At 41.4% G+C, this 23,130-nt stretch overlaps 3 protein-coding genes across 5 annotated transcripts in view; 1 reads left to right on the top strand and 2 right to left on the bottom strand.

Moving 5' to 3' along the window:
• FAM199X (family with sequence similarity 199, X-linked) overlaps positions 1-5,621 on the bottom strand; it is a 12,308-nt gene extending 6,687 nt beyond the window's left edge. Inside the window, exons 1-4 of the mRNA XM_065077808.1 lie at positions 5,400-5,621; positions 2,502-2,721; positions 772-921; positions 267-428 (exon numbers count right to left, since the gene is read on the bottom strand). Coding sequence (XP_064933880.1) covers positions 267-428; positions 772-921; positions 2,502-2,721; positions 5,400-5,587 — 720 coding nt within the window. The 5' untranslated portion in view covers positions 5,588-5,621. The remainder of the gene's footprint in view (positions 1-266; positions 429-771; positions 922-2,501; positions 2,722-5,399) is intronic.
• On the top strand, positions 5,586-23,130 carry COMMD5 (COMM domain containing 5). Its single transcript, XM_065077809.1, has 7 exons — positions 5,586-6,051; positions 9,082-9,242; positions 9,659-9,687; positions 13,470-13,520; positions 18,104-18,199; positions 20,012-20,087; positions 22,617-23,130. The coding sequence occupies exons 1-7, from the start codon at positions 5,586-5,588 to the stop codon at positions 22,716-22,718; spliced, it is 981 nt and encodes a 326-aa protein (XP_064933881.1). The 3' UTR covers positions 22,719-23,130.
• The window catches only part of KIAA1210 (KIAA1210 ortholog), a 113,150-nt gene continuing 98,246 nt past the window's right edge, over positions 8,227-23,130 (bottom strand). Inside the window, exons 13-15 of one of the 3 annotated variants that reach the window (XR_010475672.1) lie at positions 19,079-19,148; positions 16,142-16,269; positions 8,227-8,421 (exon numbers count right to left, since the gene is read on the bottom strand). The gene's annotated coding sequence lies outside the window, so the exon portion shown is untranslated. Of the gene's footprint in view, positions 8,422-14,203; positions 14,318-16,054; positions 16,270-19,078; positions 19,149-23,130 lie in introns of those variants that run through there. The other 2 variants (XR_010475673.1, XR_010475671.1) reach the window with 2 other exon arrangements.

The following is a 23,130-nucleotide window of genomic DNA, read 5'->3' as shown; positions in this document are numbered from 1 at the left end:
GGGCCCACATCATAATTAGTTACACACACACACACCAGCTCTGGCTTCACACATATTTAGAATATATAAGCACGGTCTTTCATATGAAGGTTTAATACATAAAATATGCTTTTGAACTCTATTTTCCCCATTTACAATATTGTGCTGTAGTGTATCTCCCCATACCTAATGATTATGTATAAAAATTGATCATAACTCCACAAGAGATTTTGCAAGACATGTCAGATGCTGAAACCCCAAAGTCATATGTACAAACCTCAACTCACCTGTTTCAGTTTTTCATCTGTGAGACAGTTCAATTCAATAATGAATTCACTATCTGTAGGTGAGATCTGAGCAGTGGGATCAATAATTTTAATAATATCAAGTTGCTCTCGAAGGCCCATCTCTGTACTGACTTTGCGACTCAAATATTCAATATATTCAACCTAGGACCCAAAGAAAGGCAGGTCATCTTGAAGTATTATCAACTCTAAATGAGTGACAGAAAAAAAGAAGGACCAACAGCATAAAATGTGCTCAAATTTCATATTTCCTATGATTCGAGCCTCACTGAGTATCCTCAAAAGCTCACAGTGAAAACTTGAGTACACATTAAACTCCCTACTGCAGATGCAAAAGACAGTAAGATTTAGTTTCAAGAATCATGTAGTACTACATAGGTCTACATTTACAGCTACAGCAATCAGTATGTTTTTTAAGATGTGGCGCTAATTGAAAGTTCTTCTATATATTACAGTTCTCAGATAGAAAAAAAGAAGTCAGTTTCACCTGTTCATCATTTGTCATGGCACTCCATGGAAGTTCGTCAAGATTCCTATGCTTGTTTTTCTTTTTCGGAAGCAGACAAGGAGAGCTGGGAATACTAGGTATAACATCAGAAAGTACATCACTCCCACTCGTAATGTCGCTGCCAGGCAACTTGTAATAGGCAAGAGAAAGAACAAAGCCTTAGGATATAGTAGGCAGATTCAAAGTCATTCTAACATTATTAACAATTCAAAACATACCATCAAATTAACGAACTGTTGCTTATCTATGTGCTCTAACAGCTTCTTAATAATTACTCATAGCCCTGCAGATCTCCTTTGAATCTTCCAACAAACAGCAAGTGCAGCGAACCCAGTTCACACTATTCTCTACTTATCAATCTTCTCTTTAAAAATGTGCATTTAAGGAAGCAGCAGAATGATGTGGCATTTCAACTGTTTCTCTTCTCCATCACCGTAAATTGTCCATTACAATCCAAACCTAAATCTAAACCTCCCATTTTAACGCCTAAGTCTAGTTTAAGGAAGATCATTTCAAAATAGGTTTGTAATTTATCCCACAACCCTTAATTACACAAGATAATTCAATTAAAATCACTGTCATTTTCCTGGAAGTAACTGCAGAAATTTCACTAGCTTCATTTATTCAACTGACATGTAATTTCTAAAGGCTCTTCCAGTTAAAGGGTGACATTTGGATTACTCACGCTCAGATTCTACTAGATAACACTACAAAGTGCTGCAAAAAAGTCTTTCCAAAATTCTACAAGTCCAATCAAGTATGCCTCTTCAGAAAGCTTACTTTAAAAAACAAAGAATAATTTTAAAAAGCTATTCACTAATCAAACATTCTGTCAGTTAACTAAGACATGGGAAATTGCTTCTTTTCAAAAACAATCACGGAGTTTATCAGGCAATTAAAATTTCACAACTCAGTGGAGTTCTAAATCTTTGGGATCCAATCTGAGTTGTTCCTACGGGCTGCATTATACACATGTACTTGTAACTTCTGTGATACAATATACATACAGCAGCAGTTAGACTAAAACAGTAAGAAATTCAGAGCTAATCTCAGTCCATGTTAAGTTCATTTTCATCATCTGGAACAGGATTTGCGCTTACTTCAAATAAGTGTTTTCAGTCCTTATACTGCACTTAAAAGACTCTGTACATGCTCTGACTAAGCTTTATGACAAGATTTTAAAGTATTCCTCAGCATACTCTGAAGCATCATTGAAGTTACATACAGGTTCATAGTTGATTCAAGCGTATAATATAAAAGTCGATCGAAGTCTATAATTTATAAAAAGATTCATATATCACAATTGAAAAGCTGAATAGGCTATGACAAGAGCTTCTGCACTTTATCAAGGTCCATTCCAAAGGAATATTTAACGCCACCAAATCTCTAGGAGCAGACATCTATAACCAGATTTCACTATCAGGGCAGATCCTCAGTACAAAGGAAATAAGCTACAAGACACATGTTGGTCACAACTACCGGAACATGTAAGCATCTCTCTTTGATGAGCTGACCTTCAGGCTCTCCTCCACACTAAGAACAGTGGAATAACATGGAACAAAACATTTCCTTTATCATCAAAGATTCAGATAGCTGTTCTTACATTCAGTAGTTACCAAGAAACAAATGCTGAGGACTTTTCCATTAAAGCTAAATGCAGCATTTAATAGTCCACACAAAATCGTACATATGAAGTGGAACTAGTTTACCTGCCATTCAAACTCACTGTCTGACCAATCCCAGTATGTGCTGATAGAAGAAGAGACATCACTGCAGACGCTGCCCTCGGGGAACAAATCAAAAGAGGTGAACTCCTGGTCATCCAACAGAGAGTAACAGTCATCTTGGTCACCAACCGAAACCGATGAGAACAGCTCCTCACTGCACTCCGAGCTGGCTACACTGGTTCCACAAGAGGTCAAGTTCCACCTATAAAACAGGACAAAATGAATAGAAATCAGCAAACACATTGGCATCACGTGTCCTGAAAAATTATTTTAAGCCTCATAAAACTGTAAACTGGTTTTGGTTTTTGGTGGGGGGTTTTTTGTGTGTTTTTTTTGTGTGTGTGGTTGTTGCAAGGCAGGGTTGTGTGCTTTTTTGTTGGTTGCTTGCTTTTTCAAATACACTGAACTAAAAATATAATTTCCTATATGCTGGGATAGTTAAACTTCCACATATATTCAAATAAGCAAAATTAAGAAGTAAATCAGCTGGACTTCAGGACAAACAAGTAAAAAGAAATTCCACATAGATAATCCCACACAAAACTAAGGCTTAGTAAGGAAACACATTTTGGGTATACTCAAGGCTCTATTATTCACTGTTTTCAACTCTGAATGCCAAAAATAGTGGACATGCTGTTGGAATGAGACAGTGCAAGATGTAAAAATGACCCATGTGAAAATGCTACCATGCCAAAATTAAACACACTTTTTCCCCCTCATAATTCCATTTTAAAAGCTAATTAGCGCTGTTTTTAAGTGAAAACAATTGAGGACTCAAACTTCACATAACAGGTTTTTTACTCTAATGAGAGTAAACCAGAATTTAACAAGCTCATGAAATCAGTCTCCATATCTGGATTTATTCTACATATTAGTGAAAAGTAGGTCAAGACAACCGTGAGTCAGCACAGCACTGCAATACAGCCAAAACAGTTTGAAATGGGTTTCTAAAATTCACCACACAAACCCATGCAACCAACTCCTGTTCCATCAGCCTACCTAGGAAAACCTTCCCCCACTCAACTGCAAAAGTTGAGCAAAAGTCTAATCCTCACCATTGTTATTTAAGCTGCATACCAGGTTGGCTAAATATGCTTGTGATGGACTCACTCCCACATCTATTTGGCCAGCAGGGAATTTATTCAGTGTTAAAGACATTTCAAAACTTTTATTTTAGCAGATCCAGGAGATCTTGTCCTTCCTCCCTTTCTGCATGTTGTGCAGGTACAGATTTCGTGGGCAGGGCAATCAATCGGTATGGAGTGGAATATGAGCGTGGTGACACAACACACTTTCTGAACCTTACTACAGTGTCAGGATTCATGAAATATCGATGAAAGGAAAGGTAGAGCGGACAGAGTTTAGAGACCCATCAAAACACAGGATGAGGTACTGGGGCTCTACACCCAACCAGCTGTGCAGAGATACCCCAGGTGTGCAGGATCACTGCAGGTGTACGCATTCAGCCCTCGCCTTCCCCTACCTGGAGGGGCTGCCTGTGCTTGCTGGGGTGAACTGGATTAACAAGCAGTGGGAACTACATTCAAATTACTTGTAATTTAAAAAAAAAAAAAAGAAAAGAAACCTTACATAAACATCATAGATTGAGCATTAGTGCAAGACAGAGCACGTCCTTGCCCAAAGAAGTGAAATACCCACTCAAGCTGCCTGGGTTACAACCTGTGTTTGTAAAATGAGCAAGCCTGAATAACACACTCGAGAAATGAAAGGCAATATAAAGAGAAACGTACAAAAATCAATTAAATGCAAATTCGGTGAATACCGCACATTTGCGTGACAGGTATGATACGCATATATCTCACTGTTCATGTAACAACTGGGTCTTATAAGAACTAGATCACGACAGTGTATAATACTTGATCAAGAGTCTTCATGCCGAATAATTTAAGAATCTATAATTACGAGCTTGCCCTTGTAAATGATGTAATTTCCATGATTTTGCACAAAATCAATTGAAAGATTACCTTATTATTCACTCTTCATTAATACATACAAGAAATACTAATAACCAGTTAAGTATCTTGCAACTCTGGAAAAGGAACTAAAACTATCCCGTACATATATTCAGGACTGAAGTCTTACAAATTATTCTCAAAAAAAGGTAGCTGTATACTTTAGATTAATACTATGCATAAACAGTAGCAGAATGAGGTTCTTAGGTAAGCAGGATGGTTTTGATTTTCTAAGCTCAACTGGAATTTCTTTGCAGAGCTGCATTTGCATTTTTTAGAATAGACCTTTTCTACAAATTACAGACTGAATAATTTGCCCTTAATTAGTAGCAAGGGATGGAAATGTTTCTGCAGAAACTGGCGCAGTCACCAAGCTGCCTGACTCATCCTGAGACTCTGCGGGTCTGCCTGCTGTCCACCAAGGCCTGCTTTTAATTATTAAAAACACAGCACTCTCTAGCTGCCCACCCTACAGCGCTCAAACCCGCGTTTTTAAGAAATTCGGACAGGAACAAACACATTTAAAAACCCGACCAAGCTCACACTAACTGCAACCTGACTAGCCGAAGCCAGACCGAGCTCGCACGCACACAGCCCTGCCGAAGGGAAGCGCAGCCCGGGCGGGACGGCGGCACTGACCGCGGCCACAGCCCGGCTGGCACCGGCCGGGGGAGCGGGGAAGGAAGAAACGGCGGAAGGGAGCACCGGGCCCTCCTGCACCGGCAGCTGCGCGCCCCCCCGCTGCCTCAGGGGCTGCCGGCGGCCCCCGGCGAGGGGCAGCAGCCGCCTCTGGCCGCCTAAGCCCCGCAGTGCCCTCCCGCACCGGGGCCCCTCAGCCCCCCAGCTCAGCCGCCTCGCTCCGCCAGGCGGGCAGCGGCCGGGGGATCCCGCGGAGCCGCGGGCGGACCTGTTGGAGTGGAAGCGGTGCAGCGGGTCGGTGCGGTGGCAGGACGAGAGCTGGCAGCCGAAGTCGCTGACGTCCAGGCAGCCCTCCTCGCTCAGGCTCCAGCTGCCGCCCCGCGGCGGGTGCTGGTGCGAGAGCAGCGGGCACGGCTCCTCGGGGGCCAGGAACTTCTCGTACGGCTCCTCGGTCATGGCAGCGGGAACGGATCCGGCGCAGCCCGGCGGCGGGAGGGGGCGAGCGCCTCATGCACACAGCGGCCGAGCCGCCATGAGCAGCCGGTCCCAGGGTGCGCCTCAGCCTGGCGGCCGGCGCGACCCACTCTTTCCGGTGCCGGGCCAACCGCGCCGGGACGGCACAGCGCCCCCTGCCGCGGCGGAGGGCGGAGAGCGGCCCACGCGTGCCCGCCCACAGCACACGGCCCCGCCCTCCGCCCCGCGCGCGGGGCGGTGCGTCAGCCGGGCGGGCCGCGCTGCCATGGCGGCGGCGGTGAGCGCGGCGGCGCTGGGCAAGGCGGCGGGGGTGGCCTACGGGTATGGGGAGAGCGGCGGCGGCCGCGGCGGCAGCTTCCTGGGGCCGCGGGTGCCGGCCGAGGTGGAGGCCATGGCCCGGGGCGTGCAGGACGTGGGCAAGGACACCTTCCGGCGGCTCCTCAAAGGTAGGGCCCGAACGCGGCCTGTCGAGGCTCCGCGGGGCCGCGGACGGACGGGAAGGATTCCCCAGCGCTTCTCCCCGCAGGAAGCTAAAGCTGAGGGTTCAACACAGTGAAAGGTTTCCCAGTCTGTATTCGGAAATGCTGTAAAATCTGTGAGAACCAAGTATGGACTTTTGCAGCTATGGACGGCTCCCAAACTGAGTGTTGTTGAAATCGTTCCTCTCCCAGCCCTCAGTCCCAGGCTCGGGTTGCTGTCAGGTTGCATAGGGCATGTGGAATCAGAGACCACGTGGATATTTTTGTCACATGCAGCAGAAAATAAAAGAACCTCAAAGTGCAGGTGTCTGTCAAAGTCGGGACTGTACGATTGAAAATGCTGTTTGGTGTTTGCTTGTGAGGCTTCTCCCTGTGGCAAGGCAGGACAGGTGAGATGTTCTCAAGGCACCTTTGACCACCAAAGTCAGGGTTACTTGGTTGAGTAAATTATTGTGTGCAAAATGCTCACAGAATAATGAGAGGAGTTGGTTAGCAGAGTGAACAGCTTTTTCATGGCCAGCTGAGAGACCAGCTGCTGCACAGCATGGCATAGCACTGCGACCCTCACGTGCACATTCTCTCATATATCTTCCTCTCGGGGTTTTTCTTCTTAATTTCAGCCAATAAGGACTCAAAGCCTTTGGTAGCTGTTTTGTCTTTAAAAGTGTTGCTGCACAGTGTCAGAAATGGAGCAACATATCCAGGGTTTCCTTACAATAATTGGAAGTAATAAAACTATGTATAGGGAGCGGCATTTGGGACAAAAGTAAATACAGATGTTGAACCATATTTACTGTCTAGTGCAGGGGCAACAGAGACTGAAAAGTTGTATCAGCACCAGGAAGACTGACCGTCTCCTAAACCCCATCTGGATTTAATTTCAGTGTAAATTATCACCTACCTTTAGGTGTGCAATAAATGCTTCCCACTGCAGAGGGAGCAAACAGTCCTTCAGACCCCTCTGAAGCCAGGGCAGGTGTCCCTGCCGCACCCATGAACTTGTGCCCGTGTCCCCAGAGTGGATTGGGATGGCCGCCAGGTTACACAGAGCTGGCAGAAATCACCAGTTCTCTTCTGCTCTTGCTGGCCAGTGATTAGCAGCTTGCAGGACAGCAGGTTTTTTTCCTTGAAGGTGTACAAGGCTTTGAAGACATGATGGATTTCAACAGAGCATATCTCAATTGCTCTGGCACTAGCACCAAGTAAGTTTTTCAAGGCTGTTGCTGTTACTCTATTGCTAAATAATAACTAACATAAAAAATTAGATGCTGCTGAGCCTGCTCAGTTCATGATGTAAAAAGTGCATACACTATTATCTCAGGGTTATCTAGCCAGTGTTATTGACGGCTCTGCTAAACTGCAAATGTCAGTTTGAGGCCACAGGCCTCTCCTAATAGGGGCAAACAATCCAGCAGTGAGATTTTCTTGGGTTGGTTTTGTGGTATTCTTTTTTTACTCCCTCAGAGTGATTGTTGGAAATGTTGGTACAGCTGATATTTCTGAGTTCCCTGAGGTATACTTGGTAAAAAATCTAGGGTGATGCAAGTAAGTTATAAAATAACACATGGATTTTTAACTAGTTATTAAGGTTGGTCAATAGAAAGAAGACCGATATTGTTATTAAAGTTTTCTAGTTAAAAACTATAAGCAGCCTGTTGTTCTTTGAAGAGACAGATCACAGTTGTACTTAAATAGGTAAACAGACAGCAAACTGCTTCCTGCTTCGCACATGGTCTGGTAGACAGGCATTAGTGCTGATCTGTATTTGATCTTTCCCATAAATAGACTCTTCTCAAAGTCAGTTTTGTTGTGGTAGAACAGAGCCTTTTTCAGACAGCATGGAAAGCACCTTGCACATCCTGCTGCTCTGTGTGAAATCCGCCACACAGATCCTTCCAGACAAATTCACTCAGCCACAGGAATGATCCAAGACTTGCCACTGAATTTGGTGTGCGTTTAAAAATGTGAAAAGCAAAGAGAATTTATCCAGAATCAGAAGGCAGCAGTCAGTGGAACCCACCTAATACCAAAGAGAAGGCTGCCAGTTTGATGAAAATGCCTCTTTTTTTCCCCAACCTTAGTATTAAGTTAATCGCTTAGCGTTTGCTTTCAGTAACACTTGTTGGACATTTTTAACTTTTCGTGTTTTATTTGCAGCACTAGATACGTCTCATTATAAATGACTAATCTACTGCCCCAATCCTGTGGTGGGATTGTGTCAGTAATCTTTCGTTTATCCACAGTGCGTCTTCCTGTGGCTCCAGCAGCCCATCCAAACTGATCAGAGTGCAGGACAGAGGCTGACATGACAACAGAAATCTATATAAGCCAGTGCATCTGTAGAAAAAAAAAGAATAACTGAATGATGAAGATTGAGATAAACCCACACCAGTTATTAGTGTATAATATTGCCACATGGATCAACAGTAATTTCCTTGAAAGTTTGTATTATCAGCAGTTGTGCAAAGTACAAGACTTGAAGGTTTAGTTTTGTCTACTTGCTCCTTTAATCCTTAGTCTCTGATGATATTGCAAGATTAATTATGTGAAACGTTGGAGAACAGTGTTGGATTGTTTACTCTCTCAGTCCTGTCTTATCCTGTGTATCAGAATTTTAATTAAGCTGTAAGCAGCCTTCTGATGTGAAGAAGTTTGTTGATAGAAGCTCAAGTTGGATTTGTACTCATGAGTAATTAATTTTTAAATTTTTTTTTTTTTTGCATTATCCTACTGGAACAAATTTCAACAGTGAAAACATCTTCAGTTTTACAAAGCAAAATCTTAATCCATTGAAGTTCTCTTTGTAAAGTGTTGTGAGACTGACCTGTGGTGGTGGATGATCAGATGTATTTACAGAGACCTGATGTGACAGTTTCACGTGAGGAAAAATGTCAGGACATTAAGTCAAGTAAAATCATGGACATGTTTATGTTAATGTTCACAGTTTCCAGGTCTTTGTCTTTTTAAAGGGATCTTGCTTTGCTTTCTTATTTACAGTTGCTGTTAATGCATTGGAAGGAAAAGACTGCAAGGAATCTGTCAAGCTGATTGCAGAAAGCACTAATCTCTCAGAAGAGCAGCTTGCTTTCCTCATTTCTGGCATGTATACCCTTCTTCGAGAAGCATTGAGACTTCCCTTATCAACTTTCAAACAAGAAGTAAGTTCTGGGAATACTTGGAGTTCTGATAAGTTACAAGTTGCGTCAGACAGGACTTACCATCTGAACCCTGTTTGCCAGGGTTGGGAGCCGCACATGAAAATGTTGCTCCAAGTTAAAGTGGTTGGAAGAAACTGTTAAAAGTCTAGAGCTTATGATTTTGCTCGTTGGGTAGATTTACAGTGAGCTTTTTGGAAGTATACTTAAGCTTCGGGAAAGAGATTCCCGTATCTTTTTGTGCTTCAGCATCCTGTTTACTGTGGATGTTTGTATCAAAACTGTATCAAAACTACTGGCACTAGAGACTAAAACTCCTGTGGGGATACACCAGGCAAGTAACAACTCTTAATTCACTAGGTAAGAAATGACCTTGCAAGACTGCATCCTGCAAAATTTCACCTTCTTTGTCTTTCTAGGTTTTTAAGGAAGACCTAAAGGAACTCAGGTATGCCTGTTTATGCCTGATTTTTTTCATGTTTGTTTTTCCATAACTTTTATGTAAATGCTTCCTCAAATCAACTCTTTTACACAACAAAGTTGGTACAAAAATTGCCTGTAAATAACACATAATACAAAATTGCAAAATGACACATGAAGTCAGAGGAAAAAAACTAGGTGTTGCGTAAGGCTTGCTGAGCACGAGCGGTAAATTCACATGCTCTGGAGATTGGTCTAATTTGGTCTGTAATGTAGGTTATGCAAATGTGAGTGACCTCCTCTCTGCCATCCCCACATTGCCCTGCAATATTTTTTAACATGTTTGGTAAGACAGTGGTAACACTTCAGAAGCCAGGAAACTGCACTACTTTTTTTCTTTGAAAGACCAGTGATAGAATGCTCATGAAATCCTGCCACCTTGTTGAGCTATGCTCTCCCCTGCCCGTTACCTGTCGTGTTTGTTACAGTCTTAGACAAAACTTGTATCAGTCTGTTCAGCGTATCTCTGAATAGAAGTGCATATCCGAAAAGCTAGACATCAGATGATAATAGTCTCTGTAAGTTTTCCCTTATTTCAGTAGCGCTGACAGTAGCAATGACAGAATAACAGCGGCTGATATTTTCATCTATAGAGAAACCTCTGCACCAAGGCCCAGTTATTTTAAAACGCTAATTTCCCATAATTCTTAGCATTCTGATTACTACCTAGGAAAAATATATAGATATGTTTCTAATACTGTCTTTTTCATCCTTATTTGTCCGTTAACCTGCAAATTGGCTTTCTTCACAGACTCGGTTCTGCAGAGTCATAAGCATAATTGACTTTATGAGCAGCTTCAGGCAAATTAAAGCTGCAGATTTAGACATGTAATTGGTGAAAGGTGCAATTGGGGGCCATGATTAAAGGTGCCTTGCAAGTTGATACAATTTAGTCTGCAGCTCAGTGCCGGAGTTTGGCCTGCATTCTGTCTTGTGAGCTAAAATGCAAGTGGGTTCCTCTGCCATGTCATGGGGTTCACACCCAGGTTAAAATAGGTTGGTAACAAACTCAGGAATTGCTTTTGACCCAGTGGGAGTTGGGTTGGCTTTTTAGAGGTGCGCACAGAACGTGATCAGTGTGGTTAAGGAATAACAAAGAGCACTAAAAGCTCCATGTTGAGTTCTCTGGAGGTGGGTGTATATTCCTCTGCTGAGCAGTGGAGAAAGTTGGTGTACAGGTGTGGCAGAAGCCCCCGGCTGGGCTGGCTGCGTACACTGGCTAGATCTAGAAATAGACTCTCAGGCCCCTGTCCTTGTTATTTGACCACACTTCAATGCTTACACTTTCATAGTGATTGTTTTTTTCTCACTTTATGGATTATTGATGGAACTATGAGGACACTTTTCAGTCTGGATGATCTTTCTTATATCCTGAAAAGTCCTTTTTATCTTGTTCTGGTTAACATGACATAGGAGGAATAGTTCAGGTAACTGCATTTGTGTTGCTTGCAGACTTGTCTGTTTTATGTGCTGCCCATTGCTGCTCTGCTCCCATGATTCTCACATTATTGGGACTCTTGCTAACTTCCATCTCTGACAGTCTTATTTCCTGTGAGTAGCTCTCTTCACTTTGTGGCTAAACTTTTAGAAGACTAAATAGCTTATTGTACTCTCAAGCTATGATACTTAATAAGTTTGGTAGGACTTTTAGCATCTTCAATTCCTGTGAGAAATGAAATTTCCAGTGTTTCCCAGTGTACTTGGGTTTGGAGATTAAATACCTGCTTGTTTTTAAGGCACCCACTAATTACATTCAGACACTTGTCCTTGTGCAGTGACTCCTGTGGGTCATCCTGTGAGCATGCACATGAAGAACACATGTAAATAATTGAATGGCGGTGTCTTGGCGTTATTGGTGTCCAGGGTTTGGGCAGGTGTTTTGCATTTTAAGGCAGAAAAGTGGCTTCTTCCCCCGTTTTGTTGTGTCTTGTTTTAAAAAGTTTGAGCTCTAAGCCAAGTTATCTTTATTTCACCTCTCCTGCATTCTATTCTTTTTCCTTCAGTGAAACTGAAGATCGGACTAATTCCACCCATATAAAGTCTTGTATTTCTCAGTTTCCTGGTGATGCAGCTGGTCTTGGCTTTTAGTTTTGGTGGAGAGAGAAGCTGGTAGACATGCCCACTTCTGATTAATTAGATCAATGCTACTGGTTTCACAGGGTTGCCATTCTATAGCCCCTATTTCTTGGCCTGACTGGCTGAGCCAGTGATAATAAATTCACTCTAAATTGTGGGTGCTACTTTTTTCCTTCCCCTCTCAAGTTGTTTAATAACTTTATGGCTCAAGCCATAAATAACGCAGGATTGAGACATCCTCACACCTTCTTCCTTGCCCTTTGAGTCTCTTCCTCAGAATGTTTCTTTGAAAAGTGATTGCCATCTGTAGCTCAAACCTGAGCTGTGCCCTGTTATATGTCTGATCTGCTTAGTGTGTGACTGGCCTCATGTAAGCTGCTTGCACCAGGAACAGAATTTTCACCAAAATCATAAACTGCACAGCAAAAATAATGCAAGCGCAAAGGTAGAGTTAATGCTTCTGTTTTAATAACACTTGCTCTTACAGTCGAGCAAGTATTGTGATAGGTATCATAGTAATTGTATTGCAACCCCTGCCTCCAGCTATTCCACTACATACAGGGGATATTTGGTCATCATCAGGATGCGTTAAGTGATACACATGCCTCCTCACTTCCCAGTTTGCCTCAGATAACAACCTTGCTAATATTAATTCAGTTTTATCCAAGCACCATTTAAAAATGTGGTGTAACCCCATTTCTTCCATTAGGAATTCAAGCTTTAATAACTGCTGTTTCATCTTCCCACTGTGCGAGTTGATGAGTTGTTTTTTTCTCCCACCATTAGACACTGTAAGCCCTTTAGGACAAGTAACTTCCTTGTTTGCTTTGATTTTTCTTTGATGTAACACAAGCCACTGGTGAGTAATGTCTCTGGGTCCTGATTCATGTTGTGTGCTGGGTTTAACTGCAGCAGCAAGACGTAGTTACTTCTCCCATTTGTCAACCTGCCTCTCAGTAGGAGGTCACCGTCCCTGTGGCAAAGGCAGCTGAATGGATCGTGTTTGCTCGGCAGTCTTAACGATTCACAGCCTGATCTATTGAGCTGAAAACAGCAGCTTGTTTGTGAGGCAACAACAGTGTCAGAGGAAGGGTAAAGTAATGGAGAGGCACAGGGTCGATGGAGTGTCTGTCTCTTTGGCCAGTTCTCATGGTCCCCATCAAATTGGGGCTTCTTCTCCCCGTGTTGGATTTGCTCCTTTTGTAAGTAATCTTAGCTACAAGGGCCTCTGATTTTACTTTTGAGGCAGCAATTCATTCTGTCTTTTCATTACACTTAAGTTGAAAGTGAAATGAAATCTGTAGGTTTGGGATTTTTGGAAGCACGCATTGCTGCGCTTGTCAGAGCCATGAGTAGAACTTTGCTTGGCTTTACCAAGAGAAGTTAAGCAAATATGGCATTGTTTTGAAACTCACTGTTGCCATATTAGGCAGGACAGGAAGACAGAATACAGGTTTTAGGGTTCTTGATATAAAAACAGTCTGTCCTTTTGAGAGCCTAGACTGAACCGATACTGAAGTGCTTACGTAAGAGTTGATGGCAATTTTGAGCAGTGAAGATAGAAAATGTTGACTCTTTTTTTGTGTTCTATATTTTTTTTTTTTTTTTGTAGCTAAGGCAATATATTCATGGTTACAAAACACTTAACTATTTTGTGTTGCTTTACTTTTTAAGGATACCAGAAGATTTCATCGTGGACTTTTCCAGCGTAGTCTTTGGTAACAGGTTAGTGTCCTCATGTGTCACACACATTGTGCAACCAGCAGGGTCGCTCTGCTGACAGAAATCTCAGGCCTACCGAAGGAACAGCAACATTATCTAAATTAATGAGAACATGATTTGTCTCTTTATTTTGATTCAACATAACATCATGTCCACCATGCATGGCTATATGTGCAATAAGTAGCTTTCATGCCAATTTTCAGTTTTTCTGTGACCATCACCCATTGGGTTTTATAATGTTCTGTAGCCTCTGTAAGGTGCATCAATACCTACAGACGAAAAATGCATTGCAGAATCAAGCATTGTTATAATCATTATCATTGCAACTTAGAGCAAAATTGAAAGACTTGCTTTGTTGAGAGGCAACATATGCCTTCTGCATGCTGTGGTGTGTGGAAGCTTTCTCAGATAGTATTTAATCAAATCTTAATGTACAGCTGAATTGGGAATTCACACTGAGTGACTTGATGACATGTATAAGAGATGAAGTGCTCTGCCAGCTGTAATTTGTTTTCTAAGCAGTATATCTCAGTAGCTCCAGAGGAAGGACTAAATCAAGAGTCGATTGAACAGCCTCTCTTGTCCATTCTAGGGATTCCTTTTTTCTAGACGGTTCTCTGCTCAACCATATTTAACTTATTCTACATCTAGAAATTGCTTGAACTTTTAGCATACGCAAAACTTACCCCTTTTCCCACTCAGCATGTAGCATCACTAACCCAGCACTGCTCCAGATACTCTGCATGGAATCCTTGTAATCATAGTTGTGGTACTTCAGTTACCCTCACACGGGCTGAAGGCTGCTGCCAAAGTTAAAAATATTTTTCATTTCCTTGGTTAAGATCTTGGCTTAAAGCTAAAGGTTCTTGGAGTAAAAATAAATTCAGCCTTCTCATCTTTTCTTTCCTCTTCTGTTTGAATTATAGGTGTTAAGAATGCAAAATTCATGGTTGCAAAGTGGAAATATTGTTTGCAGTGGAGAAAGAAGATAAATTTAGATGTCATTTGAAGCATGCATGATTGTCTGTTTTCTACTGTGAAATCACGATGCTGGAAAATTTAGCTTTTTCTGACTTTGAAAGCTGTGATTATCCAGTATAATCTTGGTCTGTGTTTTGAGACCAGAGAAGAGCACCTCAGATTTGATTTCTAGACAGATCTTCTTTTATAATCTTAAATGTAACACTGAATCATACATGTGCTTATTGAGTTGTAAATATAAATGATTGTGAGGTAAGAGAAGTTATTAGCATCTGATCAGAAATTCACTATGATCTACATAACTCAGAAAAATCCATTTTTAATACTTTTCCTGGCATCTTATCCTGTTTTTGCAATTTTGTTCACTAAACAGCAGCTATGAAGTACTGGAAAATTGACATTTGTATTTCTGTGTCCCTACAGTTCCATAACACTGTAGAGACTAAGAGGAAAGAAAAACTTTCCGCACTGACGCCATCAAATAACTGCATGAAATAAAAACATTTTTAAGGGAAAAGGCAACCCTCACTTTTCCCTCTCTGAATGTTTTTAATAAATGTATTGCATTTTTTTTTAAATAGTGTAGCTTTAGTTTCTACCGGGAGGGTGCATTCTGTGTGCTGTTGACATTTCACACATATTATACCAATTTATTCATTCTCCCCGTTCACTGGCCTGCTAGGCATGTCTTGTTATGTACATAGGGAACCATCCAGAATTTGTCTTTAGTTTTGATATTAAGTCAGCTCCTGCTCCACATTATCTAATCTTTCATTTTCGAGTGCTCTTCTGTTGCATCCTTTGGCAGATGATGTTCACGTCACCAGGTCTGTCAACCTTTCCACATATAATTTGGATGGTTTGTAGCTGCTCCATGGTGCTTTACTTGTTCTAACTTCTGCACTGTGTGGTGACAGTATAATGCATCTGTTGGCACAGTGCTTATGGAATGTAATTATAGTCTATAGGTTTTGGATCCATTGAGGCTTTTCTGCTCCATTTTGCTATTCCTTTTAGAAATCAGTGGCTTGATTAATGCCCTGTTACAATCTCTGTATGTATGTTTGCCATTCTGCACATTATGTCATCGTAACAGGATTATCGCAGTTGTGATCTTGTCCAAGCTGGGAAGGTGCTGACAGAAGCTTAAACTAAGTTATAAAAGCTGTGACTCATTCTGAGGGAACAGTACCGAAGTGCAGTCCTGACCAGAACTAAAGCTTTGTGGTTTGGCCACAGAAGTGCCATAGTTTTAACAACATTCAGAAGCTTCAATGTTCAGGTGTTGCTCACCTTTCCTGCCACTGCAAACTAGGATATCTTCCTGTTTTCTCTACTCTTTCTGCCCCCAAAATGCTGGTGCTGCACTGGATGGACCATCTTCCATTGATGGGAGTTAGCGTGTCTTAAGGAACCGGTAGCAGTGTGGCTATTTTTAGGCACTCCCCAAATTAAGTGTTAATGAAGTTTCTTTTCCCTAAGTTTCCCATACCAGAGACTCATGCACGGATTCCAGAAACTTTTCTTAAATAATTTTTTTGCAAAGTACAGTGTAGAGCAGCTCAAGCCGGTGCCTCCTGAAGAGGGACCATCAGTGGAAGAAAACTTATAGACAATTATACCCGCACAATCCAAGACCTCACCCACTGTGCGTCAGTCCGGGCCAACTGCAAAACTAGAGTCTGGAGTCTCCCCATTCTTCATTGGATCTCTCCATTTTTGTCCGGTGGACTGTCAATTGAAGTCCTGACCTTCAGTTGCTATTTTGCACCTGCAGCCATAGAAAAATAAATTATTGGCAATAACCAAAACGTTATTTTGTTTTGTCATCTTTTAGATGCCGTTCTGTTCCTTTACTTGTCTTCAGGGACACAGCTCCCCTTATTTTCTAGCTTGAAGACTCTGTGGCCTTTTTTTCCTTAACAAAGCAGAAAGTTCAAAAGTTCACAGCTTGTAGAAGTTATGGTAAGCAAGCTTATTTATGCTAAGCGAATCCTATATAAGCAGTTTCTAATCAAGTTCTATAAGAAGTAGTATACCAAATAATTCAATAAGCTAAGGAAGTCTATTCCCTGCCATTAAGCAATTCTCTGGCAGCGTCTTGCCACTGAGGAAAAGGCCTGTTCTTGTTGTTTAATCCCACTAATGACCGTTCTAGACTCCAGCTCCTCATGTTTACACCCAGCTGTGGGGACCTACTTCTTATCCAGCAGCTGACAGTAAGAACCAGCTGCTTTGCTTTTTCTGCTCATTCCTTTGCCATACTACTAGGAATGTGTGTCACTTCTGAAACCACCACTCCCCCAAAAAGAAAAAGAAAAAAAGGATAAATTCTTTTTTATTTTGCCTTTGCTAAATGTAAGAGTATTGGGGGATCTCAGCCTGTCAGCCCTGTGTGCCTTATCAAATGATTAATCTTTCTGGGCAGTTTCTAAAGGCACCAGCTAACTTGCACACAAGAATCTGAGTAGGGATGTTAGTCTGTCATTCCTGGAGTCCTTGATTTGTTCAGAGAGGATTCCTTGCTGATGTAATGTCAGTAATTAGATTACATCTAGCACCATGGATAAAGGATGTAAGGTCCCTTATCCTGCCCTTAGTGGGAGTACTGGAGTAGATAACTTCCAGAGACATGGGATGCTTAGCAAAAAAAAATATAAGTAACACCAAGTCCAGACTAGCTCCCAAATGGACCAGCTGAGTGACCTTATTCTGAAAACATTTCTGCATATAGATCTAAAAATGGGTGGTTGTTATGTGTTTGTATCAGATTTGGCTTGTTTATTTACCTAGAGCTTAAGATGCTGTTAAAATTTTAAAGATTGTCAACCATCTGAAGTTTAATTGCTGTCAACTGTATTTCCTCACAGAAATAAGCTGAGGGTTGATTGGCCTGATTCTTCCTGCAATATGAGTAATAAATAAGTCCTTGGCTTCTTACACATTAGACAAGACAAAATTTGTGAAAGTTGTGCTGGGGTTGGCAGTGAACATAATGTAAGGAACATAAGAGTTAGTAAATTATGTTGGATTAGCAAGAACCGCTGTGTGGTTGGGTATTTTTAACTATGCTTCAAAGTACACCCTAGTATTACTATATTTTAAAACATTACTGCTCCCTAATAATGGATACTATCTGCTGAAGGAGCACAGTGACCTCATTCCAACATCTTTGCTCAAGTTATCTGTCTCGTTCCTGCTTGCTTGTTTCTGTTGGATTTGCATGAAGGTAACGATATACTTGCAGATGCCTTTCTATGCCTCACAGTTGCATATAATTGAAATAATAGATATGCCAGCCACCACAGTGACTCCTACTAAATTTTATAGTGACATCCGTTTACTAGAATTAGACAGAGTCACTTGGTCTCTGGTTTTTTTTTTAACATGGACCATAGTTAAGCATAGGAAAAGTGGGTAATCTGAGCACAGCTGACTTAAACACACAAAACCTCCACTCATTTAGACCTCTCTAAATGAGGACAGATGTAGAAGAGCAACAAGTTCTGGACAGGTTTGTTCTGAGAAATGATATTTTCTGTTTAGATTGTTGTTTCTGTTTATGAATTTGCATTTCAGTCTCCCATTTCTGATTGACTCTGTAGGCGTCCTGCTTCCGAAGGCACGGCTCTGGTACAAAGAAGTAGGCTGCCAAGTGTCCAGGACTTCAAGTGGAGAGTGGACGTAGCTATTTCCACAAGGTATAAAAGAGAATCCTGCAAGACCCAGGCAATTATTTTTTCCAAGGTTCAACTGACCTCTTGTGCTGCTTAAAAATGTTAGTGGTGTTAAAATGTATCTTGCTAGTAGGGATTGGCAAGTAGCACAATGGCAAGATGCAGAGGGGATTTTCTGAACAGTGTAGAAGTCAGTTTAGATACAGGTTACTGCTGTTAACATGGACCTGCCAACAGGCTGCTGCCTTCATCTTCTAGTAATGAGACTTTTTAGGCTCCTTATTTGTTCTGATCTCTAAAACCTCTGTGCTAGAAACATTTTACTCAAAGTTTGAGTTTCTCTTTCAATATTTTAAAACTTAATGGAGCTGATACCACTCTACATTTCCTCAGAGATGATGAAATAAATTAGATGGATTGAGCCTCACACAGCCAGCCAGGCTCTTGGTTTCAGTGGATCAGGGGAGGGAAAGAATCTATCCAACTTCTCAAGTAGACTATCATTTGTATGTTGCGCATGTTAAATAAAAGGACTTTCCATCACCTGTACATCTGCTGTAGATTCTACAAAAAGAGGCTTCAGAGCAGCACCTTTACGCTGCCATAGATATGCAGTTGGTCAGTGATCTAATCCCTAGTTTCTTTCACAAGACAGGAGTAAAGGCCTTTGTGATCATCCCGTCTGCGCCTGCAGTGAACAGCTTCTTGCCATCTGCCACAGCAGAGGCAGCTGTGGGGTGGATCTTTGGCTAGAGCCGGAGGGAAACAGAAACCTGTTGTCTGTGCTGTTCCTGGTCTTTCTCTAGGTCTAACCAAGATGGACCAGGGTGAAAGAAATGATCCAGTATTTGTCAGTAGAATAAATTGTTAACATGAGTGACTTCATATTGCGTGCACAAATACCTGCATCCAAGGGAGAGTGCCATCTCTGCTGCCATAGTTGAGAGGCCCATGGATGATAGGGATAGTCCTCCTGAAACCAAGAAAAAAGGCTCCTAAATGAAAATTGTAATGGCTACAAGTTCATGTGACTCTCAGATGAGCAGTGCTGTAAGCACCACTCAGGTATCACGATGCAGAAAAAATCTGTATCTATAAGAGAGCAAAATGTACAGATAAACATCTTCAGGCACAATGCTTGTAAGCTGCAAGTAAATCTATGTTTTGTTTTTCAAATAACATAGGAGCAATACATTATCCTTTTCTGGTTTCCTTCCTCTTATTTTCCTTTCCATTCAACCCTCCCTGGGATTTCTTGTTAATCATCCAGCAACAGCCTCTGCGAAGAGCTACAGCTTCTGGCTGTAACGCCTGTCAGTAACTGAGCTGGCTGTGGCAATATCAGTTCATGGAAGCTGCACAAAAATTACTCATTTCCCCTCTTTGGGTCATCAAACAACAATCCACAAATTTAGAATAAAGCCTGGAAGAGCTTGATTCCCTAAATGAGATGGCAGGTGAAAGTATGAAGGGGTGGAAAGGATTAATGCAACATGATTAACTGCATAAGAAAACTGTGCATTATTACTAGCAGTACTTGGTCAGCTCTTATTCCTACCGTAGTTCCACTAAACTAGTTATTACATAAAATGAAAATGCTCCTAAACTTCGAGTTACTAAACTATTAAAAACTTTTTTAGTCTCAAGACTGAGGTAAATTGGACAGGACTGCTATGTGCACGATTTGCCAGCCAGCCAGGTACAGGACTGTATGATTGAAATTACCATGTTCTATGTAAAGGCTGTGCAAACATCTTAAGTTGTTAATGTACAATGCTGTACTCATGACACTGCTGATATCTATTGTTGTAATACTAATAATGTAAATAATTTCAGTTCACTGGCCCGTGCACTTCAACCGTCCATTCTAATGATGATGAAGCTTTCAGATGGGACAGCTCATCGCTTTGAAGTAAGTCTGATTGCCATAATACATAAAAAATAAACCACTTGAAGTTCTTTTTAGAAAGTTGAATTACTGTTTAAAATATTAAAGCTTTTGTGGAAAATGCATTATTGTTGGTTGGTTTGCTTTGAAATCCTTCATTTTCAGTGTAGCCGCATGCAATATATGCCAATCAAAATAATTTCATACCTTGTTCCTACACACACTTTGCTGAAACCTCATTTGTTAGAAGAATATCAATTACTGAAAAGCACTGTTGCATAATACCTGGTTTGATTTAAAATTATGGTTTTGTTATCAGCTGTAACCTTCAGACCTGATGGTGGCTCTTGAGGGCAGAAAAATGACTGAAGTAGTTTATATAATGTATGATACACTTTCAAACTTCCTGTACTTGGTAGAGAATGGTAACATTTGCTTCTGTGGCATGGGTAGTTGCATTCTTTTTCTTCATACAGTTCTTGGTGCTGGAAAGAAAGTTAAAAAAAAAAAACAACCTCTTTGCTTTTTACCTTAGAATTAGTGAATGGCAGTATTTATGACACTGTACGTAAAGGCTTGCCAGGAGATGGCATAAACTCTGCCATATTTTTAACCTTTGAAAAGGAGTCCTATTTATTCTATAAATAACATGGTGGTACATACAGGAATTCAGTGCACAGCAAGCGTTGCATTTGAACTCTGTAAAGACTTTGGCTTCAGTTCATGTGTTAGTAGTAGTCTGGAGGAAGCACCAAAGTCCTGGCGGTTGAAGGTGGACTGATGTTACTGTTACAGTGCCTCGGAAGAAGGCAGCTCTTGGGGAAGGCACAGATTCTGTGCTACGCTGCCAAGTGTTGAGGCTGTCACTTCACAGAGATCAAACTCATCACTGTCTGGATGGTCCAGCTCAGAGCATCCTGTGTGCTGTGTTTGAGGTCTTCCACAGAGCTTAAATGATGCCATGGGCTTCAGGTTGATCCTTTACAACAGGCTGTTTCACTTGTGAGATAAAAAAAAAAAGAAAAAAGTATATTCTTTACTGTTTAGATTTGGAGCTTTATTTCCTGGTATATAACGTCAAGTCTTGGTCTTGGTGACATTGTTCCTGGTTGTTTTGGTTCAGGTTTTTTGTTCTAAGTCTGTGGAAGACCCTTTGCTGTTCTGCAGTGGAGATGTCTTGGTGTGCCTGTCCAGTACATGAAGAAGTACAGATATGACAGCAAACAATGTGCTTCTCTTAGAATGACCTCTTTGCGGCTGGTTAGATCTGAATGCCAAAAATCTGGCTATAAATATGTTTTCTGTATCTGATGAGTGGCCTTCCTGCAGTTGGTCGCTCTGTGGGATAAACCTGTGTTTTGGTTCAAGGCACCATATGCAAGCAAATATAGCCCTGGCTTTTTCAGTCTCCTTTCATTCGGACACATTCAGGATGTCCTGCTAACTAACAGGGCTTACATTAGATGGGAAGTTCGGAAGTTAATTCCATTATGAACAATTTCAAAATGTGTATGCCACAAGGAGAAGTTACACTCTTTGGTGTCTTGGGTTTGGTTTGGTTTTTTTAATAGTGGTGTGATATCTGACAATGAAGATTTTTTAAAAAGCAATGGGAATGGCAGCATTTCAAGCCTTGCTGTATATATGGCAAAAGTGAGAAGGACATGATGCTCTTTAGGTGTTTCTGATGCATATGGAAAATGCAAATCGGGTGTTGGATTCCTCTCACATAATTGATGTCTGTGCTACAGTAGGCAGAAGGATGACAAGGGACTCTGTCAAAAGAACTGCATGTCTTCAGTGTAGTCAAAGGAGCAAATTAGGCAGTGCCCTGCAGAGCAGCCTGGGACTAACGAGGCTGGTGTTCATACTCATGTGAGCACGTGTCAGTGCACTGCACTGGTGTTGGGCTGTGTCACCCAGTCTGTGCCTGTGCTCAGATGTGGCTCTCCATCTTAACAGATAAGAGACCTCCATGCATTTGGCTTCTCAGGCTTGAAATGGTAAAGGAACATCCATTGGTCTCCTGCACAGTTGAAAATGTTTTGTATATTTAATCAAAATAATTTGCCTTCCGTGTATAGACAGTGCCCAGTCTGCTTTGGTCTTGAGGTTGCCGCCAAGCCTTTTGCTTTGAGGCTCCATTCCTTTCTCCTGCAAGTTTAGACAAGTAGAACATCAGGAATTTGTTGCTTGAGAATTCCATAGGCTCCACAACCTTCCAGGTGTCTTTATCTTTCCTTCCCATCCATGACTCTCGTATTTCACCACAGCAGCCATCAGTTTACCATCTGGAGCACTTCTTTCTTACATCAGGCAGCACAGAAAATACACTGTGTAGCTGTTATTTCCCTTTTTTCCCCCACTGTGCTCTTCTTTTTCATCCAGATGATTTATTTGAATTATTAACCTCAAATATTTTATCTTAAGCCTAAAAAGACAGTATTTAAAGAAAGACTGGACTGACACTGCGGAATGTTCCCATTCATAGGTATGCCCTAGTCAGAGTTCCTAAGATGTTTCATATTTTCTAACCTCAATATTCTGTTTCAGGTGCCAGTTGCGAAGTTTCAAGAACTGAGGTACAATGTTGCCCTTATACTGAAGGAAATGAATGATTTGGAGAAAAGGAGCATACTGAAGATCCAGGACTGAGCACTTCTCAACTGGGAGGTTTTAGAACAGAGCTGAGACCCTCAGCATGTGCTGTGAATGGCAAAGCAGAGGACCATCACTACTTTGCCTGTCTGAACCGCAGTGTAACATTTATCATCTCTGCTGTAAATATTTTTTCAATTCAAGTGTTAAAAGCACAAGCTCTTTTCAAAAGACTTGAGAAAAACAAGAAATACATCCATGAAACAGTATAATGCTGTTTGTGAGCATTTTTGCGTGATTCATCAAAACATTTTTAAAATAACCGTCTTAATAGATAGAAGAGTCATTTATTTCTGATTATGATTCATCACTCTAATTATTTTTGAAAGCCTGCTACCGGAAGCCACATCAATGTGTATCATAAGAAAGCTCTGCAATATCTCAAATAAAAAAATAACATAAAAACCCA

Source organism: Columba livia, chromosome 12, assembly GCF_036013475.1.
Source record: "Columba livia isolate bColLiv1 breed racing homer chromosome 12, bColLiv1.pat.W.v2, whole genome shotgun sequence".
NCBI classification, from domain to species: domain Eukaryota; kingdom Metazoa; phylum Chordata; class Aves; order Columbiformes; family Columbidae; genus Columba; species Columba livia.
This window is presented reverse-complemented; position numbering and strand designations above follow the sequence as displayed.

What these genes read in the sequence shown, in the direction of transcription:
- COMMD5 (XM_065077809.1), top strand. Translation starts at nt 5,586, where the DNA reads ATGGCAGCGGGAACGGATCCGGCGCAGCCCGGCGGCGGGAGGGGGCGA. An exon ending in GAAGACCTAAAGGAACTCAG is followed by an intron (nt 9,688 to 13,469) that starts GTATGCCTGTTT and finishes TTACTTTTTAAG; the next exon opens with GATACCAGAAGATTTCATCG. An exon ending in GACGTAGCTATTTCCACAAG is followed by an intron (nt 18,200 to 20,011) that starts GTATAAAAGAGA and finishes AAATAATTTCAG; the next exon opens with TTCACTGGCCCGTGCACTTC.